Source organism: Protopterus annectens, chromosome 6.part0 (genome assembly GCF_019279795.1).
Source record: "Protopterus annectens isolate FY-2018-M chromosome 6.part0, PAN1.0, whole genome shotgun sequence".
Classification (NCBI taxonomy): domain Eukaryota; kingdom Metazoa; phylum Chordata; order Ceratodontiformes; family Protopteridae; genus Protopterus; species Protopterus annectens.
Genome location: NC_056737.1, coordinates 430301694 through 430325697, shown reverse-complemented (window position 1 = coordinate 430325697; position 24004 = coordinate 430301694). Strand labels below are relative to the sequence as shown.

At 39.8% G+C, this 24004-nt stretch overlaps 1 protein-coding gene across 1 annotated transcript in view; it reads left to right on the top strand.

Annotated features, from left to right (window-relative positions):
• Positions 1-11915, top strand: part of EHD4 (EH domain containing 4) — an 886342-nt gene extending 874427 nt beyond the window's left edge. The window contains exon 6 of the mRNA XM_044074173.1: positions 7716-11915. Within this exon, the coding sequence (XP_043930108.1) occupies positions 7716-8252 (537 nt within the window). The 3' untranslated portion in view covers positions 8253-11915. The remainder of the gene's footprint in view (positions 1-7715) is intronic.
• Positions 11916-24004: the final 12089 nt, after the last annotated feature.

The window sequence follows — 24004 nt, the reverse complement described above, 5'->3', positions numbered from 1 at the left end:
TCTCTCACAAGCTGTTATGGAAGTTATTCTGGAGGCCAGGAGACCCAGCACGCGGAAAGCCTACTCAGACAAATGGAAAAGGTTTTGCGCCTGGAACCAAGCTAAAGGCCAAAATACCCTTCAGCCTGACATACCTCAGATTCTGCAATATCTAACTGAGATGTTACACAAAGGGCTTTCTTTTTCATCTATTAAAATCCACGCCTCAGCTATTTCTGCTCACTACAACATGGATCCTCCCTTATTTTCACATCCACTCTTTAGGCAGTTTCTCAGAGGGGTCAAGAACATTAGGCCTCCCAGGAGAGCACCAACACCAACTTGGGACCTCAATTTTGTTCTGGAAAAACTCATGCTACCTCCTTTTGAACCAGCTTTCTCAGCTGACCTAAAGTTTATATCATGGAAGATTGCCCTGCTGCTAGCAATCACTTCAGCTAGAAGAGTTTCAGAGCTTCAGGCACTAATGGCAGTAGAGCCTTTCCTCATTTTTCATCAAGACAGGGTTTCTCTACGAACTAACCCCTCCTTTATGCCTAAGGTGGTATCCAGTGTGGCCCTAAATCAAACCATCCATTTACCTACCTTCTTTCCAAATCCACAGAACAAAGGAGAAAGACTCCTGCATTCCTTGGACATTCGCAGACAGCTACGTTACTACTTGGATAAAACTAAGGTTTTCAGAAAATCTGACCAGCTTCTTGTATCCTATGCTACAGCATCACAAGGAAAGGCTATCTCAAAACAAACCATTTCCAAATGGATAGGACATTGCATATGTTTTTGCTACACCCACCAGGGAAAACCAGTTCCTGCTACCATAAGGTCCCACTCTACCAGGGCAGCAGCTACATCTACAGCCTTCCTCAGGGGGGTACCAACCAAAGATATTCTGGAAGCTGCAACTTGGAGTTCAGTACACACCTTCACCAAACATTATCACTTACCACTTTACTCTAAGACCAGGGCGGGCTTCGCCACTGCAGTTTTGCAGGGCCTTTTAGCCCCCTCTAACCCTGTTTGACTCCTCTGCCCATCCTTAGCTTTGGGATTCTACCCAAGTGTGATGACTGCAGCAGGGTAACATGATGAACATAGTACAGTTTTGTACCTACCATAAATGTAGATGTTCGAGTGTATACCCTGCTGCAGTCCAGGTTGCCCTCCCTCCATCCCCTCTAAAACCAGCTGAACTTATCTCTATTCTATACAACCTCTGTGGTGTATTTGCTTGTGCCTAATGGTTTTGTTTTAATTTTTTCAAGATAGCTATATATATGTATGTATATATATATATATATATATATATATATATATATATATATATATATATACACACACACACACACACATATATTTTTGCCTACCTATTAGGGGCACCTGACATCTGGGGCAAGAAAAAACTGAAGAAAATGGTGTTGGATGCCTCTGATATACCCCTGGCGCTCTGACGTCAGGGAAGAAGCGACAGCAACCGACGCCGGACCAAGACTTTGGAATTCTGGCCGACTGCGGGACCGCCAGACAGCAGGATAACCCGTGTGATGACTGCAGCAGGGTATACACTCGAACATCTACATTTATGGTAGGTACAAAACTGTACTTTGCCCCTGGTGGGGTTGTGGATAAGTTGATCTAGGGCATTGAAGTTTATGAATTCTAGAAAGCGTTGACCCTAAGGAGTTGGTACACGACTAGTTTTCCCAGTTAATGGTGGGGTAGTTGAAGTCACCCATTATTAGGGTGTTTGGTTGAACCCTAATATTTTCCAGTACATCAAGAAAAGAGGAGTGGGAATCCTGCGGCATGGTGGGGGATCTGTAGCAAGCTACAATTTGGATTGCAGTTTTGCCAGAGACCATTTCCCAAGGGCCTAAAGGTATTAAGGCTACTACAGCCAAAAACTCTACCACTTCGGACAGGGATTCTAGGGCTTTAGACAGATTGGGTAAGAAGATATATACCTCTGCAACTCTTGTCATCAGGGCTTTAAATTGCCAGTTTCACATGTTGAAGTACCAGCAGCATATTATAGAGCTAATTAAACAAATAATGTTGTTGATTCCTGATTGTAAAGAAAATAAAGATTTACAAGAGTTGATGCATTCTGAAAACCAAGTTGGTAAACATACTTTGCATTGTGGTTTTGATGCCTTGGAAGCATCTTGCAGGGCTGCTGTCACTGGGTCTGTTCTGAGAAGGCATGCTTGGCTGAAGGAGCAAATCTTGCCAGACCATGTCAAAGCAAAATTACTAGATGCTCCATTAAACCAAGAATGTTTGTTTGGCACAAAAGCAGTAGTTCTTAAAAAGATGGAGGAAAAAGCTAAATATATGAAAACTGTTAAGATTTCTTACAGGTACAGCTACCTAGATTCAGTAGGCATTGGCCTTGTAAAAACTGGTCCTTTCCAGTCCCTCCCAGACCTTCTCAGTCCAAACCCAGGAGCAACAGACCACAAAGACTACAGTCTCAGGGTATGCAGAGTTCTAAACAATGGAGTGATCACACCTCAGATACAGGGAGTGGAAAGCCACCCCCTTATGGAAAAAGTTCACAATGACTTGTCTATCATCTTTCCCAGCCATGCCCAAGTACTTGCAACCCTAGGAGGAAAACTCGCCCTGCATGCAGAAAACTGGAAGTACATTGTATCCCAGGGATACAGATTCTACTTCCACTCACTGCCAACCCCAAGTGGGTTGCCAGACCTTCCTCCAAACCAGTGGGCAGAGGCCCAAAAGCTGTACTTTCTCTTCTCATTGTCAGGGCTATTCAACCTGTTCCAGTAGAGCAAAGGGGACAGAGTTTCTACTCCAGACTGTTCCTGGTGCCCAGAAAAGAGAACTTTTGGCGCTCTATCCCGGATCTGTCATTTATCAACACCTTCCTGGTGGTACCAAAATTCAGAATACTTACACTCCAGCAGCTGCTTCCTATGCTAGCCAAGGACTCCTGGCTGGTCATGCTAGACTTAAAAGAAGCTTATCTGCACATCCCCATAAGGGAATCTTGCAGGAAATATCTGCATTTCAGGGCAGGCTCTATGCACTATCAGTTCTCTGCACTTCCCTTTGGCTTATCTACTGCACCCAGGGTATTCACAAAAGTGCCTGGCTCCGGCCATTGCATACTGCAGGCAGAGAAATATTCAAATTTACCCATACTTGGACGATTGCCTGATTCAGGCAGTCAGTCAGGAATTGCTACTTCAGCACCTGACGTTTGTAAAGAGACTCCTAACTGCTTGGGGTGTACCATCAGTGAAAATAAATCACATCTGGTACCCAGCCAAAAGATTGTATTCCTGGGAGCAAGCTTGAACAGAACTTCCCAGATGGCATTCCTCACTTCAGAAAAAAAGGTTTATTTGACAAATTACTTCAAACTACTGGCCACCAAAACCCAGCTATCTGCAAGAAAAATACTGCAAGCCCTAGGGTTCACGATCTCATACATTCTCCTAATTCCATATGCAAGACTGCATACAAGGAAACTTCAATGGTACTTGAAAAGTCTCTGGTGTCAACATTCTAAGGACCTGTAAACACTGATTCCTATCAGTCCTTGTCTAAGGACAGAGTTCCTTTGGTGGGCAGAGGCTTGCAACCACAACAAGGGACTCCCTTTCACTAAACACCTTGCTCCCCATACCCTGACAACAGACACATCAGATTATGCATGGGGGGGCTCACATGGCAGGCAAATGCATTCAAGGCAAATGGAGCCCAGGACAAATTTGTCTGCGTATCAATCAAAAAGAAATGTTAGCTGTACAGAATGCACTGACAGCCTTCAAATACCTTATCCTTCCAGGACAATTCTTGATAAAGACAGACAACACCACAGTTATGTACTACATAAACAAGCAGGGGGGAACTCATTCCTACCCACTGTGTATGTTATCCATGGCCTTGTGGAAAACGGCCTTGAGCAGTCAAGTGCACCTGCAAGCTTAGTTCCTGCCAGGCAAACAAAATTCACTGGCAGACAACTTAAGCAGAAATCTACTGGACCCACACAAGTGGAAACTGGAACCCAACTCATTCAAACTTCTAATCCACAGGTGGGGGACACCAGAGGTGGACCTCTCTGCTTCCCCCCAAAACTATCAATTGAGCAAATGTTGCACCAGAACTCGCCACAGCCAAGCATGGAAAGTGATGCCCTATCCTTTACATGGGAAAACCTCTCAATCTATGCCTTTCCCCCTCTGCCCCTCCTCTCAAAAGTACTACTCAAGATCAAACAGGACAGGCCAAGGACCATCCTTATTGCACCAGACTAGTCACACCAGCACTGGTACCCACTCCTACGCAGTCTGACAGCAGTGCCACCCTGGCACCTACATCAGACCCCCTCTCTGCTGTCCCAGTAGGAGGGACAGATTTTGCATCCTCAGCTGTAAACGCTGAACCTTGCAGCCTGGCTTATTCCATGAATACACCACCAGCAACCCTCAGCAAACAGGTGTTGGATGTCATCCTTGAGGCCAGGAGGCCTAGTACTAGGAAATCCTATTCAGAAAAGTGGAAAAGATACTGTTCTTGGAGTCAGCCTCAAGGAAAAGACACAGCTGTGCCCACCTTACCTCAAATACTAGATTACCTAGCAGAGCTGTTCCACAAAGGCCTGTCCTTCTCGTCTATTAAAATTTATACCTCTGCCATCTCAGCTCATTACAATACTGAGCCACCCCTCTTCTCTCACCCTCTGATCAAACAGTTCCTGAGAGGAGCTAACAATTTAAGACCCCCGAGGAGAGCTCCCACTCCTGCCTGGGACCTTAACTTTGTACTAGAGAAGCTCACACTTCCCCCTTTTGAGCCTGCTGCTACAGCAGAGTTAAAATTCCTCTATTGGAAAACAGCCTTACTTCTAGCCATCACTTCAGCAAGAAGAGTGCCTGAGTTACAGGCTCTTATGGCTGTGGAACCCTTCATTATTTTCCATGCGGACAGGGTTTCCCTCAGGACTAACCCATTATTTATACCCACGGTGGTATCCAATGTGGCTTTAAACCAATCCATCCATTTTACCAACCTTTTTCCCTAATCCTCAGAATAAAGGGGAAAGGATCCTGCACTCCTTGGACGTGCACAGACAGCTCAGGTTCTACCTTGACAGGACTAAATCTTTCAGAAAAACTGACCAGCTGCTGGTCAACTTTGCTACAGAGGCAGAGGGCAAGGCCATTTCAAAGCAAACCATTTCCAAATGGATAGCACACTGCATCCATTTCTGCTACAAACACCTTGGAAAACCTATCGCACAGGGGATCAAAACTCATTCCACTAGGGCTACCTCATCCTCTACAGTATTTCTCAGGGGAGTCCCTACCAGGGATATCCTGGAAGCTGCAACCTGGAGTTCTGTACACACCTTCACCAAGCATTACCACTTAACTATCGTTTCTAAATCCAGAGCTGGATTTGCCACAGCAGTCTTACAAGGCCTGCTAGCCAGCCCTAATACTTCTTGACTGCCTCCACCCTTCCTCAGCTTTGGGAATCAACCCAAGTGTGATGACTGCAACAGTGAAACACGAAGAACATAGTACATTTGTGTACACTTGCCATAAATGTAGATGTTTGAGTGTATTCACTGTTGCAGTCCTGGTTACGATTCCTCCAGCCCCCTGACTTCTCTGTGCTTTCTACCTTTACTCTTTTTGGCCATCTCTTATGGCTATGGTATTTACTTTTTACTGGAGGTGTTCCACACCGTGTAATTGCTTCCTATTTTGGGGGCTCCTGACATCTGGGGCAAGAAAAACTGATGGAATGGTGTTGGCTGCATGTTTTATACCCCTGACGACCTGACATCATGAAAGAGGTGACAGCATCTGACGCAGAAATCCCAAGACTCTTGTATTCGGGCCAACTGAGGGCTTCCTGCAGGCAGATAACCCAAGTGTGATGACTGCAACAGTGAATACACTCTAACATCTGCATTTATGGTAAGTGTACACAACTGTACTTTCTTTAAGTTATATAATTTTAATTCCATAATTTTCCAATATTGGAGCTCTGCCGTTTGCTAGATGTGACCCGTCACCTGGGATAAACATTTGTTGCTCTAATAGTGCAGCCTGTTATGATCCTTTTGTCTGACTGAGAGCTGCTAGTTGGTTTAAAGGGAGATTGCTGCATTCATTTAATGTTTTCATACCTGTAATACTTCTCTTTACATGGATGAGAGGGCTTCCAGATATAATGTTAGAAATGGTAATGGGAGGCCAGATATAATATTGGAAATGGTAATGGCCTGCAGTGTAACAGAGGACATGTTTGCCATGTGCTTCCCAATAGCAGCTGGGAAGAAAGGTTGGATAAATCTTAACAAAGCTCTAATATTTTTAGAGTAAAAATGCCAGATCCTTGCTAGCTGTAAGATTTGAAGTATACTAAAGTAAGCGTGAAGCTGATGCCAAGTATAAAAAGGGTCTTAATCCCAGAGTGAGAAAGTTTCTGAAAATTTCACATCCACAAACACGCATCTGTGTGAAAATGCCCTTACAAATCTCAACATTCCTGTCTAAAACTGGATTTTTCAATCCTTGCAAACATAATAAAATTTCACGGTTGCCAAACTATGGAACTCACTTCCACCTTCTTTAAGAAACACAGCAGCACCACCACCTTCAAACAAATACTGAAAAATCATCTCAACTGTTCGTGGCTATGTTCCTGCTCTATAACCTAACCTCTTCACTCTCCTTGTATGATTACTAAACTCCTATGTCTTTTGCTACTAGTGGCTGAAAATACTTTCTCCATATTTATTTTTATGTTCACTTGTTGTTACTAGTACTATAATACTGATTGATATATCTCTGTTTATACCACTCTGAATTAATTGAATTCTGCTCTAATGTATATTTTCTGTATATATCACTATAATCAAACAAACTAGATTTCTGCTTTTATGTATATATTCTGTATATGTTACTATATTTACTATCTGTAACACTGTTTCTGCTTCTGTACTAATTAATGTTTATATTTTTTCTGTATCTCGTTGGAGCTTTTCTCCCCGGGCCTCCACTGAAAATGGGCTCTTTTAGGCCCAGTGGACTTTCCCAGTAAACAAATGCAATAAATAAGTAAATATGATTATTTTCCATTAGAAATTGAGGTGTAGTTGTTTTGTGCCCTTTGATTCCATGAATATGATCAGTGTTTTATTGTTGAGAGTCCTATTGCCTCTATCCGAAAATTTCCAGAGAATGTGTTAAACGTTTTGAAGATGTAGCCCTTAAAAGTGGGAGCACAAGTAACCACATCAGTGAAACAATTGCACACTTTTTCAAAATGGTCAGTAGTATAAGGTGAATAATTTGTTTGCATTAGTGTTTCTGTATTAACAAAAAAGAAAGTGAACAGCAAAAACAGCTGCATTTATGTAAAATTTGGTGTTTTTTGTCAGTAGAACAGAGTGGTTGTTGAGACAAATATCTGGTTTCTTTCAACTGAAAAAATCCTTTTCTGAATGCATATTTAGATGCTTTTCTTTTTGTAATTCCCTTGCTCTTCCGTCTTATCGCTGGACAGTCTACATTTAGTTATTTGAGTTGATCAGTCAGGCATAAGATTGCATTTCCATTTTTGTTAACACATTGCCACTGAGCTGTCAGTTTTCTGAATTTGTGTACTGATGCCATTATCTGTTATGCATTGTTTGAATTCATATTTTCTGTTATGTTTATTTCTAGGAGCAGCTCCAGATTTATGACTTCTCAAAGTTTCATCCTCTGAAACCAAAACTGATAGAAGCTGTGGATAATATGCTTGCTAACAAAATTGCTTCTTTGATGAATGTGATCCGTATGGAAGAAAACAGCATGCCACCTCAGGCTGTTCAGGGTGGAGCCTTTAATGGCAACTTGGAAGGCCCTTTCAATCAGGGATATGGAGAAGGAGCAGGGGAGGGAGTGGATGATGAAGAATGGGTTATTGCAAAAGACAAACCAAAGTACGATGAAATATTTTATACCTTGTCTCCAGTCAATGGTAAAATCAGTGGTGCTAGTGCCAAAAAAGATATGTTGAACTCAAAATTGCCGAACACAGTGTTGGGGAAGATCTGGAAGTTGGCAGACTGCGATAAAGATGGGATGCTTGATGATGAGGAGTTTGCCTTAGCCAGACATCTGATCAAGGTCAAACTAGAAGGGTATGAGCTGCCCAATGAGCTGCCCAGTCATCTAGTTCCACCATCTCACAGAAAAAACACTTTCTTCTCTGAGTAAAATGAGACATGGTCAATGAACAGTCTCGCATAGTAATCCATGTTTTTCATAACATGAATACTTTTTCTTTTAGCTTCTTTTTGTAAACTGTGACAACAAAACTAGGAGGGTGAAACACTTACTGAAGTTCAGTTTTCAGTGGCCTTTGGTGAGCTTTACAGCTATGTGACGGTTCTTTTCTGTTGTAGCCTGTGCCCAGCAGTTTACACTTCCTAATGTAGTGTGATTTCTAGCAGACATTTTCTCTTTTCATCATGTGTCACAAAAAATCTGTTTTCTTGATTTTTTGAGATGCAGTTCAGACATTCTGACAAACACAAATATAGTAAAAGCCTGTTGCCAGAAATGCAGTTAACATTATGATTTAGCTCAGCCTGTTGATTTCTGGGGAATTTTCAGAATGCCAGCAAAAAAAGTTACCTCCAATTTTCCAGTCACGTGTTTAATAACATTTTTTGGTAAAAGGAATTTATATTTTTTAAATAACTAAGCTTATAAGTTTTCCTTCTTGTCAGTGAATATTTCTAATTTTTAAAATATTTATTACATTAGAATTAATAATTGACATTACATTAGCTATGAAGTTTTCATTTTTTTTGTTTTGAAGAACATAAATATAGCCAACATAAAGTTTCTTTAAAAAGAGCATCTGACACTTCCCTGTATATCATTGCTTTCCCCTGATACTGAAGACTTGATTTTTTATATGTTGTCATAGCTGTAATGTAGTTGGTGATGTCAAATTGTTGTCATAGCAATACTTTCATAAGAATACTGGAACCACCTCCAGACATAAAGGATGTAAGGTTGGAGATGTCTTTCTTCCAAAATTCAGGGTTAGAGTGTTTGTATGTTCTCAGAACTCTTGAAAAGATGGCAGAGATTTGGGTTGGACCTCCATATATTCAGTTTGTCGGGTTTACTTCATGGAGCTATGTCACATGTCTGATGCTTCCCAGCAGTTTTCGATCTGTATTTCAGATGCAATATAAAAATGTGTCATTGCTTTATCAGTCAGATTCCTCCTTAAGACTAAAATGGATGCAAGATGATTCTTATTTTTGTAGAGTAAGCATGCAAACCATTGAATGATTTTTATTTGTGGTTTTCTGAAAAATTAGATGCAATGACTGCTGCAGGGTGTGCACACTGATTTACTCTATCATTTTGTAACTTAGAAGGCAGCAAAATTTTGGGAGAGCAAATACACACTGAAAAGGAGAGTTAGCAGTCCATGCACACTTTAGGCTTGCATTGTGGCATTTTATGGGTGCTGTGTCACAATGCTTTCCCCCAGCATTTCTAAATATATGTGGGCTGTTCTTTAATTAAATGACTTGCAAACTTTTTATTAAAGATACACCCACAAAGTCATCTTTGTCCTTTGTGACATCAGCACTGGGGTAGTATAGGACTTGGTCCATATATCGTAATGGACTCCTTTTCCACAAACTCACTTTGATATATCCATTAATGTCTGTGGGCACATCCTCATGCTAGCCCTACACTAGTGTCACCAGTAGATAAATTGAACTGACATTGGCTTAGACAAAACATAATTTTGTAAACACTATTATTCAAGAAACCAGAAAGAGACAAATGGATATGAGAGCAAAATGTGGTACTGTAGGCACCACTTGTTAAGCTGTAAAAGGAAGTTACAAGCTGTGCCTGGACACTTTTACAAACACATATGTCTAATTTTTGTTAGAAAAAAATAAATTGGTGACTCGGTCCGGTTGCATTTTGGGATTTAAGAAGTTTAATGGTTTGCTAAAGACTAATTGAAGCATCTTTCCAAGAAGGTTTGTAGCTTGCTGCTTTAGATCTCTGCAATGCTGCCTGCCCTGGTTTAAAGTATCAGTGATTTATTTGACTTGCAAGTTATGTCATGTGACAAATTCACCACAATAATGTACTTTTTAACTTTATACGACTAAAAGATGTTTATTTGTTGCATTCTAAACGTTAATAAGGTACATTTTAGAAGACAACAAAACTGTGAGCCAGGTAAGTGTGCACAATTTAAGGAGGAGAGCAATGTCTGAAATGTGACTGTACAGTTTGGACTGAGGTATCCGTTTAGGAAATAAGTGATATTTTTGTTTAGATTAATTACATCAGTTTTCTGTGCCATGTATTCCACAGGTGATAACTACACGGTACAAATTGGATGATGTACATTACAACAAGAATAAGTTGATTGATTTGTTCTTTCTTTGTAAAACATGTCTGTTTCTTGCTTTGTTACAGAGTAGGTTTGGTATTCATTCTTGAAGTTGCCTCATAGTTAGAAAACCACTGTGCTTTATTTTCATTTAGCTTCCTGAAAACCTCTTCCATCATGTGAAGAAGTATGCAGCATGTCTTGAATCATGAAGCTTTCATAATTTGTGAAATGACACCCTGAGAACAGGTTTACAAGATGCTGTATTTTGCACAAGCTGTTATAGTCATATGTTTGAACACTGGGCATATTACTGAGGCAGCTAGTCAGGAGTCAGTTTTCATAGTGCTGTTGCATTAGAATAACCTGAGAAAAACAAAAGTAAACTGTTAAGATATGAGAAAAATAAGTCTGTTTGTATGTAGTTTAGAGGGATGTCATACATGCTGCCATGATCCACCTTAACAAATAAATATTTGTCAAGTTTGACCCCCTTTAAAAATGGAACTTGCCAAACGTTTTTCTGGAATTCTCAGTCAGCCCATAGTGAGGATTTGTGCCTCAGACATCATAGCTGTTGTATACATTGTTGAGGTCACACTTCTGAGAAAGAGGGTCTTAATTTACAAGAGTTTATCTCATCAAGCTGGGTCTCAGCAAAGTCTCCCACATCCATTAAGAATGGTCCATAATATAAATAATTGGCTCCCAACTGAAATGCTGACACACTAAATGCTGAGTGTCAGCACACGGAAAATCATGGAGAAACACAAATCTCAGACATTGCTTTTCTGCCTTAAACTTCTTAAACTTCTTTTGTTGCATGAGGAGCAATTCCTCCACACCCCCTGAACTTGTATACCAACTCCTGGATCACCATACCTCGGAGAAGAGAGAATATTCTAGGGAAATGGCCATCTCAGACTTGGTATATTGAATTCCGTCGTCATTGCCTCCCCTCCCCCCTGGCTATTCAGTCTCCTTGTTTTGTGGCTCACTTTAGTGGGTCCCAACATTTCAAATGGTTACTTATCTAAACAGTATATCTGGAGGATTAGCCTGAGCACTCATCAGCACAGTTTAATGCAACCTGAAAGAGCAGGCCTTGTGTTGGTTATCTGTACCTGTGTCACCCTTTTATTCTAATCTGTTTTAATAAGCAAGTTATTTTATATTTAGTGACCACACAAGAGCTAATGGGCACAAATGCTTGTTTTCAGGGGTAGCTTGATCATTTTAGTTTGCTTGTTTGGATTGCAGAGAGCAGCTGTATGCAGGCAAAAAGTGTAGGTATCAAACCTTTGCCTACTATGTGCATTTCCTTTCACATTGTTAGTTTATGTTGCTATCATTGGTTCTGTAACTGTACATGTAAGCTGCAGAATTATACATGTTCATTTTTAATGATGTTTAACCAAAGATTTATTTCTGATTTTTAAAATATTCCCTCACTCTTGTCCTGAAATAATAAACTTGTTAATTTCATCATTTGAAAATGTTTGTGCTTGAACATTGTTTATTCACCCTGTACCTCAGACAGCTGTAACATTATCTGCTTATGCTCGTACTGTCTTCTGTTTAGCAGAGTAATCTAAACAGTTTCTGACTTATATGGAGCAAAATTCTCAAAAGATGTGCGTGTGTGTGTGTGTGTGTGTGTGTGTGTACGCGCTGACATAGCTCTATATCTACATATCTATCTCACTTTATATATATATATATATATATATATATATATATATATATCTATGGGTCTACTGCTTTTCATCGAATATCACGTATTCGAAAAAGAGCACTAGACCACTCAGTTACTCGAAACTGCACTTTTGCGAACTCAGCTTCTACGAACGGATCGCACCACAGTGGAGGACAGCAGGAAAACGTGCTATGACCTCCACTGTGGTGCAGTAGTTACAGACCTTAGGGTTAGGGTACGGGTCATGGTAAGGGAATAGCCCTACTAGCTATCCCCTTACCGTGACCCGCACCCTAAACCTAAGGTCTGTAACTACCGCACCACAGTGGAGGACAGACTATCCTCCACTGTGGTGTGGTAGTCACGCACCTTAGTGTTATGGCACGGGTTATGGTAAGGGAATAGCCCTACTAGCTATCCCCTTACTGTGACCCGTGCCCTAACCCTAAGGTCCGTAACTACTGCACTAAAATCAGTAGTAGCCCGTTCGCTGAAGTGGGTTTCGCGAAAGTGCACTTTCGCGTAACCCAGGGTCTACTGTGTGAGTTCGAAGAAGTGTATTTTTGAACTTATACAGTAGACCCATATATATATATATATATATATATATATATATATATATATATATATATGTGTGTGTGTGTGTGTGTGTGTGTATATATATATATATAATATGTGTCTGAATTTCATTGAAAGACCCAAATATTGATTTTGCATATGTCGACACTGTACTATACATGCACAGAGCAACAATCCTGGTGCATGCAAACCATAAGTAGAAGAGTTGAATAAGACATTTGTTTATTGCAGGGTCCAAGCCCCCTGCACACTCCACACCGCTTACTGATTATATATACTAGCTGCAAGATTGCACAGTGTTGGGGAAAGGGTACATTTCCTAAGCCCAAGAATTGTATGATCCCACACACCTGTTGACCATCTGTGTATTTAGCTAAATTCTGTTGACTAAACAAATATCAACAAAAGGGAGTTTCATGAAATTCAGTTCCTCTGTATAAAGCACACACACACACATACACACATACATGCGTGTGTGTGTATGTATATATATATATATATATCTATATCTATATATATATATATATATATATATAGAGAGAGAGAGAGAGAGAGATACATATATATGTATATATATATATATATATATATATATATATATATATAGAGAGAGAGAGAGAGAGCCCAAAGTTTGCCTGCCTGTTCACCTGCTTGCCAGTGCTCATAAACTCAGTAACGTGTTTGAACTTCACTGCAGTGAGTTATACAGAATGACAGACTGAGAAGTCTGTCCTCCCACTGTGAATATGCTGCTTGAGATCTGCCCCTCTGGCATCATCAAGTGTAGCATTATGTCATTATTTTATTCTGTGTGGGAGCAAAACGTGCAGAGAAGGATATTGTAGTAATGCTGTGCATATCTTGTACACAAGTGAATACTACTACTCTCAGATAAGGAAAGAGCACCATATATCAGAGGTCCTTCTGACATTATATGTCTGTTCTTGAGCCCAGCTAATCCTAAGTGCGTCATTCGCATGAGCTCAGATTATCAGGAAAGTACATGGATTTAATTCTCTTCATGGGCAGACATGCCTTTCTATGAATAATACTGCTTTCTTTATTAGCACTTTTTTTGTAGTATCTTCTTGTGCTCCCAGTTTTAATTACCAGTTTTGGGCCATAGAATGCCTTTTGAGAAGCAGCCCTCTGATTCCAGGTCACTTATGTTTGCCATAACTGTTTTCCCATTGGAAGGGACGAGCTTCATCAAGATGAAAATGCTTACTTTTCTGACTTAATTCCAGCAGTCCCAGACTGTGACTGATTGGCTGACAAACCTATGCAGAGATCTTCTTCATTGACATATTCCATAGATCAGTTTGTGTCCAACTTATGGAACAAGACAACCCTGTTGCAGCATTTTCAAGTCACTAGGTTTATAAACTGCCAGTAGTATGGTTCTGTAGTGGGGAAATGCCCAGTTTGTAACCATGCATTTGTTTTTCTATGCACGAGGGGGGCATTACTGGAACATCTAGGAATTTGTCTGCTATGAAAAACTGTCTTTAATTTTAATTACAAAGCATGGAGTCAAGTTATGGAGTTGACTGTTTTTTGATCGACTGTACTTGTGTCAATTCTTTGTCAACTTCTTGGGTCTTCAGTGAGTTGGGTTTTGAGACTTCAGTGACTTAAAATCACAAATGCTTAACTGTTCCAAATACCAGTAGTTTTAGCATTGCCTCATGCACACTGCGTGCACAGAATACACTGTCCATGTTTCCCAACAGTGTTGATTTTAATAGCATAGCTCCTGTCCTGGTTTCTGTGATCAGTGTAGTACCATTTTTTCTGTCTCCTGTTCTGACTGGCCCTCTGAAATCTTTACTTCTAAACCTAGATTATTAAAAGTGTAAATTAACAATTCACCTCTTAAGAGCGGGCCACTGTTACCTGTTTTTTAAGCAGTCACACTTGTTGCACTTTAACGTTGAAATATTTTTCTTGTTTTCTTTTTTTAGCTAATTAGAACACTGTCCAATTTTTTTCAAAACTGAATTTTTATTTTTAACCACAAATGAATTTTCTGGAAGTTTTGAAGAAGTTTGCACTATTTAGATGTAATTTAACTTGTAGAGTTTTCAGGTTCCCTTTCTTTGTATTAATGATTAATGGTACAATGACGGTAATTCAAGTAATAAAGTTAAGTAATAAAAGTATGCTGGTCTTTAATGTTATTTACTGTTTTCTTTGACAAATTGTTAACAGATGTCCTACTTTTGTTTTCCACAAATCACCTTTTTGTTGGCAATTCGGTATTGTGGTGTTAGAGAAAGAAATTATTATTTGTGTGCTGTAAGTAATATGTTATGTATGTGAGCAAATGTAATGCATACATGGGATTTGCTAGTTAGGAGCTGATGAGCACCAGATGTTGAGAACAGTAGAAGTGTTTCACACAAACCAAATCATCTTACACCTTTTTTCTTGCAAGCATTTTTTTGAAGGTCCTGTGTGAAGGTGATTTTTACAGTACAGTTCGCATTCTTTCCTCAAGTGCTTAATCCCACATACCATTTTTAAGCCCCCAGAAGGTTACACAAGAGCTGGAGGTTTTTTTTTTGTTTTGTTTTTTTTTTTTTTGCACCCCTATAAAATGTGTGCACCAGTAAAGAATATTTTGCCTCAAGCCTTTAGGAAGTTGTCTGCTCATGCAGAAGGCCTTTTGATATTACCTTTCACTTGGGAATTTAGAATCCCTTTCCAAAATTTTAAACGTACAGCCCCCTCTCTCAGTATAATTAAGTAGCTCAGATACACTCAATCAACCCTTTCCTGCCAAATTCAGTACCATGCAGCCCACGGGATGATAACTTAGCAGTCAGTTGCAGGATTCTCTTGCCAGAGAACCTGGCTTTGTCAAGCTTTAGATTTATAGTTTATACATTTTTCCAACATATTCCATGTTTTTAAAATTTTGTATGGAGAAGCACAATGGCCTTGTTGTTTTCACTGGCTATTCTGTAGTGATGGAGATGTATATTAATTTGACAGTTTGAATGATAACTTGTCTTATGTTAACTGAAGCCCTCATCCCAATGGACCATTTTCAGACAGACTCTCTGTGTAGGAGAGGAGAGAAGGCATTATTTTGGCAGTCAGCATTGTCGCTCATCCTTCTGTGACATAGATAACAAGTAGGCGGGGTAGTTTGTTTAGATGCTTTATTACATAGAAACACATCAGGATAGATAGCAGCAGCATAAAATATAAGCAAACTGATTAACAAACAGACCTTACATACATACATACATGCTTACATATCAACAGCTTACTACAAAATGCCAGTCAGGCTTCCACGTGCTTAGTATTTGTACACTTGTGCAAGCCTTTGGATAGCTTCTTAAAGGTATGTACACACATTGATCTACATCCTTCCTCTTAAAAAGATTGCCCTTAGTAAAAACAACACTGGAGTTAAACATGCATTAGTATAGACATTAGAAACAAACACAATGTTCATGTCCAAGTTGTATATCTATAACGCGGTCTGTTGATATGACCGGATCTGGTAACATAACAATCTGGACTGGGTTTAGCAACAGGGACAGTCTTCGGTGAACAGTTGTTTCAGGAACTTCTGGATTTGTCACAGGAATGGGAATATTCTCTGGAACTTGAACACTGGACAACTCACTCTGAGGTAGAGTCTTTCTCACAGGCTATGTGCTGTGGTATAGGCTTTGTCCACCAGCATCAAATGTTTCTGATTACGCCTAAACTCTACTGCTTGTGATTCCACACTGTATGATCTTGGGCAAATATTCTTCATGACTCCAGTCTGATCATAACCTTTGCACGTCTGCATCCTTACCACTACTCCATCTCATTATGGATTGAGCAGTTAGCTGGTCTTGTTGTACTTGGACTTCTAGGTTAAATGCTTCAACAGACTGGTTTTCAATGACCTGTTGTTCTTAGTACATGGAACCAACAATTGACTACTGATTGGTAACGTGGTTTTGGTTTGTCTCGACAGAAGTATCTGAGCAGGTAAACCAAGATGTTTATCACAAGGAATATTTCTGAGATTCAAGTGATTCAGGAAAACATCACTATTTTCCCATTTTAACTTCTCGAGTAACTGTTTTGCACTTTGAACTGCACGTTCTGCCAAACCATTTGACTCCAAATACTCTGGGCTACTCATGACACAAGTAAAGTCCCATTCTTCAACAAATCTTTTGAACTGTGGGCTAGTAAACTGCGTGCCATTGTCAGTAATAACTTTGTGTGGACTACCATGGACTGCAAAATGATGCTTCATCTTAGTAATGACAGTACTGGATGCCAGGTTCGGAAGTAGGTCAGTCTTGAACCAATTAGAATAAGAGTCTACTAATACCAAATAATGTTGACCATTCCACTCAAAAATGTTGGTAGCTACTGTCGACCAAGGTAGTTCAGGAATCTGGTTTAGCTGAAGTGGTTCTTTCAGTTGATATGGCTTAGTACTGTTACTCACAGAACAAGATGAAAGTACTCTGTCAATGTCTTGTGACATAGAAGGCCAAAGTACTAGTCCTCTTGCCCTTCTTTTGGTAGAATCTGTTCCTGGGTGACCATGATGCAAGATAGTAATGGACTCTTGTTGCAAGGACTTGGAACAGTCACTTTTGGTCCTTTCTTAATGATACCTTTGTTAGATAAAATCTCATATAAGGTTGCACTTGTTGGGTAAACAAGATTGCTTTGATGGCCATCCTTGAGTGATAAAGTGATTGAGCCTTTATAAAACTGGATCTGTGGCTGTGTGATCTCTCAGCCCATCAAGACGTGTGGAAGAAAAGATTCTCACTTCCATGACTTCAAAGTCAAGTTTCTCATTTTCATGCTGTTCAATGGTATTTCTAGGCAATCTGGGCAATGTATCAGCAGGATAGAGAAGTTTGCCTTTCTTGTAGACAAGAGTGAAATTCTACTTTTGCAATCTCAACATCATACATTGCAATCTGGCTGGAGCTGTATAGATAGCCTAGAGGTTGGTGGTCTGTTTCGATCTGGGTAAATCTACCATAAACATAATCATGGAACTTTGAACATGCAAACACAATTGCCTAAAGCGCTTTTTCAATTTGAGCATACTGCATCTCAGTTTAGGTAAGAGTTCTTAACGCGAAGGCAACAGGTTGACCCTCTTGTAAAATGACTGCACCTAGGCCAAATCTCTAAGCATCACATGAAAGAGTAACTGGCTTGTGAACATCATAATATCTGAGAGTTGGTGGACTAAGCAATTCTGTGTTTCAGGACAACAAATGCTCTTTGGTGTTGCTCTAACCAAGACTAGGATACATCTTTACATGTCAGCTGTCTAAGCGATGCCGAAAGTTAGCCCAAGTCTGGAATGAACTTGCCTAGACAGTTAACCATGCCAAGAAAGCATTGCAGGGCTTGAACATTTTCTGGAGATGGCATCTCAAGAATGGCTGTTTGTTTAGAAGGGTCTGGTTGTAGGCCTGAACTAGTAAAATGACCAACATAAGTGACTTCTTGTAGCCTGAATTTGCATTTCTGTGGCTTGAGCTTAAGATTCACTGTTTCATGAACTTTTCTTTGGTTTCTGTCATACTCAGCTTCACCATTACCTCCTGCTAGTATGTTTACTATAATAGCACAGGGATACCCAGAAAAGATTGCTCCATTTCCCGTTGAAAGACTTCACTTGCAGAATTTATCCCTAACGGCATTAAAAATCTGTACCTGCCAAACTGAGTAGTGAACGTATTGAGCCATGATGATTTCTTGTCAAGCTGAATTTCCCAAAATGAACTCTTTGCATCTAAGACAGAAAAAATAGTGGCATTTGGCATCAAAGCTGTGACTTCTTTGACTGTGCGCATTGGACGGTGAGGTCTTTTTAGTGCTTTGTTCAAATGTCCTGGATCAATGCATATTTGGAGTCATCTGAGTTTTTCTTATGAGCTGCCACCGTGGAAGATACCCATTCAGTAGGTTCTTCAACTGGACAAGTCACACCTTGTTGCACCATTTTAACTAACTTTGCTTTGACTCTGTCCTGCATGGTTATTGGAACTTTCTGAGCTGGCCTGATAACTGGACTGACATCTGGATCTAACTTCATGGAGTACACAACTGGAAGCTTCCCTAGTTTGCCTTCGAAAAGATCAGCATAGGTAGAAAAATATACTGGGCAAAATTAGAGTAGTGGTCTTTTAAGCTAACATGATGGACTTCCTTGTTAAATGAAAGCAGTCCCATTTTCAAACTGTCTCTGAACCCTAATAATGGCTAGATGTGCCTTTTGACCACATAAAATAAGTTGTGACATCTCTCAGCAGAGTAACATGAAAGCACTACTGAGCCTTCAGTCTGAATTTCTTCACCACCATAAGCAACAAGCTTTGCACACTTTGCCAAATCAAGCCTTTCACCATGACACACTCTAGCAAATGTTTCTGCTGACATAACATTGCACTTGGGACCTGTGTCAACTTTGAGCTCTGTGGGTTTCCATTTATCCAAACAGTACAAAGTACTTCATTCTTTGCCTTTAAATCTACTGCATTGACTGTTTCATAAAGCACTGACACACCAACATAAGGAGTAGGATTACAGCTTTCTAATTTATCAACTTGTTTCTTAAAGTGTTCCCTTTTAATGAAAGAATGTGTGGCTTTTAATTTACAAAACCTTTTGAAATGATTCCACTTATTGCATTTGTGACACTGCTAACCAAAAGCTAAACATTTTCCCCTTTTAGATTCATGATTTCCACCACGATTACCAGTTGGCAATGAAATTGGGTGGGAAACCATACTTTCAGTTTGCTGACTCACTCATGCTTCTTTGAGACTGTGCGAACTCTGGAAGTTGCTGGAAAGCTCTGGTTTTTACAGGTGGGTGCTGCTGGAGCTAAAGTTGCTGCCATGTGCTTGGGCCTGTTTCTTTTAACCACATGCTACATACTATCATCATGAGCTCTAAAAGTTACTGGAAGCATGCATCTCTCATTTGTAAGCATATTTGTGTGCTTTTCTGTGAGCTTGTATATTAAACAAATCTCAATGGCCTTATTCAAAGTTAAATCACTGTCATGAAGCAAAATCTTTCTCATAGCATCATCTTTAATACCACACACGTTATCATCTCATCCCTTAAATCACCAAATCTGCACGTTTTAGCCTTATTTCTCAAGTCGGTTATATATGCAGCAAAAGTTTCACCAGGCTTTTTATCCTTTGTGTAAAGTGCCTTTCCATTATAACATTTGTCTAGGGGTTACACATTTCTCTAAATTTTACATTTTAAGCACTCAGGGGTCCTCCCTTTAACTCAGCTGATACAACAATATGATGGTTTCCCCCTCTCCTGCAAATTAGTAGTTGCATACACAAACAAGCGCTCCCTTTCAATGGTTTCTGATCCAGCTAATTTAGACAGAATAAATTCCTTTGTACAGACATCTTTATCAGAAAATGCAACTTGTATGAAAATGTCGTACTCTTGCTCAAACACTGATCAGCTCTCTGCAATATTATTGTCAAAACACAAGTGCAGTGGGTTTTCGAAATCCATTTGCCATGCCCACAAAGTATGCACAAACACACTGAAAATATGGCCCTTGTAATTATGTGCGAACAGACTGCTCTGTGAGCTTGTAATAACATTCAAATGCGTAATAAACTCTTCGAAGTGCTGTACTTTGCGAAATATGCTCTGAAATGGGTGTATCTTGTGACTTTACTGTAATACTGCACAAACATGCAAACACTTTATACACTTCTGATAATTCGGATAACTTTAATTAATATGAAAAGTACGTGCTTAGCAAAAATGCAGTCATTTCCTCTTATTTTGTTCGTTTTATGGAATTTGGACTTTATTTCAAACATTTTCCATGGTAATTTGAATATTTTTATCAGTATCAGACATACTTCCAAATATCATTTAGAGCGTTCTGTATGCCTCGTTTCAGATTTTACAAATAAGAAATTATTTGAGCAAGTTTTAACATCTGAAATTCATTTCTGACCTGTTTTGCAAGTTATACTTGCAGTAAGGATGATCCATTCCTATATATTCCTCCAGTACCAACTGGGTGCCTCTTGGACTCAAATTGAAGAAACTGGAGCTCTTTCTGGCAACAAGTCGTTTTGGACATGCCTCTTCTGACACTATTTTCTCGTCCTTCTCTAACATACATGACAAGCAGGTGGGGTAGTTTGCGTACTTTATTACATAGAAACACATCAGGATAGATAGCAGCAGCATAAAATATAAACTAACTGATTAACAGACAGATCTTACATACACACATGCTTACATCTCAACAGCTTACTACAAAATGGCAGTCAGGCTCACATGTGCTCAGTATTTATACACTTCTGCAAGCCCTTGGATAGCTTCTTAATGGTATATACGCACATTGATCTACAAGCATGATGTTACCTTTTGGGGAGGATCACTGTCACACCTTTACTATAGCTATAGCCTCTGCTTGGGATCTTCTAATATTAGTCCTACTTTCACTTTTGTATTCCTGATGTTTGAGATTCCTGTCTGAGGGTAGCCTGACTGGCCTGCCTGACTGTTAGACATTTAGCACTCCCCTCAGGCATCTGCTGCTTCCCTTACACCACTGCTCAAGGATGTTGGTGTTGTAATAGGTGTTTCAGCTAAGGTCATCTCTATATATTTTTTTCCTGTATACTTAGCAAGCCTTATGCTAAGCTTGCCTCTGGAATGCAGCAAGTACCCCACAGGAGATTTTCTTATAATGCTTGGTTTTTATTAATGGGTTATAGTGATTCGAAATCTAAAACATTTGCTAAGGCTAATAATTTCATAAGTTGTAGGAAGCAGATTGCTTAAATGGACTGACTTTCTATTTCATTTGTTTTGCCTCATCCCAGAGCATGACGTGGACTCTTGTCCTTATTGTGCCAGTTTCACCCTAAGTACAATCTGTAAGAGAAGGCAATCTTTCCAGGAGTCTGCAGCTTAAAAAAAAAAAAAAAGGGTATGCCTCATTGTAAGTTGTGCCATTGGCCAAGACCCTCAGGGACCTTTCCACCTAAAACAAACATTCTGATATGAAACATAGGGAGAAGCATCCAGGAGACAGAGGATGTTCTAGTGGATGACTTGGGCATCCCTAGGTCCAGCAATGTTTGGTGCAAAGAGGAGCTTTCACAGCTTTTGGCCACAGAGTCAGTCTGAGCCAATGACTCTGATGCAACTGCTCTTCAGGCCACCATGTCTTCATCATCTCACTTGTCCGCCATATGAATAACTGAGCCCCCTAAACTATCTGGGGCTTGTATTCTAATTAACAAAGGAGAAAGTGGAATCTCTGTAGTATTTGTGAGAGGTTCTCGTGGATCTGATTGAGGTCTTAGTTGCTGACCTTTGACCCAAGGCTTCCTGGGACGTGCCTTTGTCCCTTCTATATTCCAGGCATCCAACTTACTTTGGATTTACAGCCTTTTCTTTAGTCCTAACAGCCAGACTAGAAATCCCTGAGGTGTTTAGGGCCCCATCTAAGAAGGGAGGGTGGATTTGCTGTGAAGGATTGCAATTCTCCCGATTCTGAAGCAGGTGAATGGGTTTGTATGTCTCTGATACTTTCTGCTTCTGCTGGATATAAATCTGACACCAAGGATACCCTGTCCTCTGCATCTCCACCAGAGGATTTCTTCTTTGGGGACACCCAAGTAGTGGGAGGCAATGGAATGCCTAGAGACGCAGCTCAGATTTATGGCTTTCATGGGCTTGCTTGAGCCTAGAACACTTGCACTTTCTCAGTCGTAGATGCCATGTAGGACGTGTTGAACAGTACATTTGTGGGGTCAGATTCCAGATTTTGTAATTTATTTCACATACTATCTCATTCATGCCTAATGCAAAGAATGTACAACTCATTGGATATCCCTGTTGTACACTACTCTTCATATGTGCCTCTTGGCTTAACTAGCTATTTACAAGTATTTTTTACTTTAGTAATAATAATTTCCTAACTTACTCACTTATATTATACTCTTTCATTATTACTCATACAATTTCATGTCAAATTGCTTCAAATTCCTTATTAAGATATCGTATCATGATTTTTGCTTCTTTTCTATTCATATCATCCACAACGTCTCTTACTATCCTAATTTTTGACAACCCTTCCCTTTCATACTATATATACTATTTTCCATAATATTTTATATTAGTTTCAAATCCCTTTTGTATTATTTTCATAAAGATCTTAATCATTATTATTCAATACTATTGGTTTCCAGTTTTCTAATTGTCTTTTGTCTTCCTCCTTTCATATGAATTTAAGTATCCCACTACATAATTCTTTATACATAAAATCTTCATTTAATCATGCATTCAGAATATTTATTTATTTTGCCAGTCCCTTAAATTTATATACAATTCATGCCCTATGCCATCTGGTCCTGCAGCCATATCTATATTTACTTGTCCTAATACTTTAGCTCATTTAAAAAAATCTCTTTTTCCAACTCTTTATTCTCTTTTTCTGATAACTTTTTTACGTTATATGTTTTTTCCTCACTACCTTCTTTTTTTCTTTAAACTTTTCATGTTAAGTTGTCTATCTCGCCTTCATTCTTGCTGGATGGGTTCGGAGCCGACCTCGGCTCCGACTCGGCCACTCTAAAGCTCGAGAGTTGGTTCCACCGGCTCGAGGCTCCCCTTATATCCCACAATGCTAGGCGATAGTTACCTCAGATCTCGTTTGCCGCTACAGCTTCGAGGTTGGTTATTCTACCGGTTCCTGGTGAGTTTTAGCTTTTTCTATAAAAGTTACTCTTTTTACCCCTTTTTTAGTTTAATTATTCTTAAATTAGTGTAGTTCATTGAACTCTATCCCCGAACCTAATTTTTCCCGTTTCTTGTTAAAAGAACTTTTAGTTCTTCCCTTGGGCCTTAGGCCTTCCCTTCCCTAGGGAGTGTTTGTGTAGTGTACTACTGTTTATTGTACTTTATTTTTAGTATTTTTACTAAAGTTTGTAATTTTGACAGGGTATAACTGGTGTGTTTGAGTGTCTGTTGTGTTCACCAGTTAGGCTATGTCTAAAGAAGCAAAGGTCTCCGGATTCAAGAAGTGTGATGCGTGCTGTCAGAAAATGTCTCTGACAGACGCTCACACTTCTTGTGTCTATTGTCTGGGGCCTTTGCACCTGCAGGACTCCTGTGCTGTCTGCCATGGCTTCAGCCCCAGGGTCCTGCAGGAAAGAAAAAACAAGCTTATATTGAGAGGCTTGTTGAAGCCTGAGGATTCCCTGTCTGTCTCAACAGGGAAGCCCTCCAAGGCATCGAGGTCTTCGG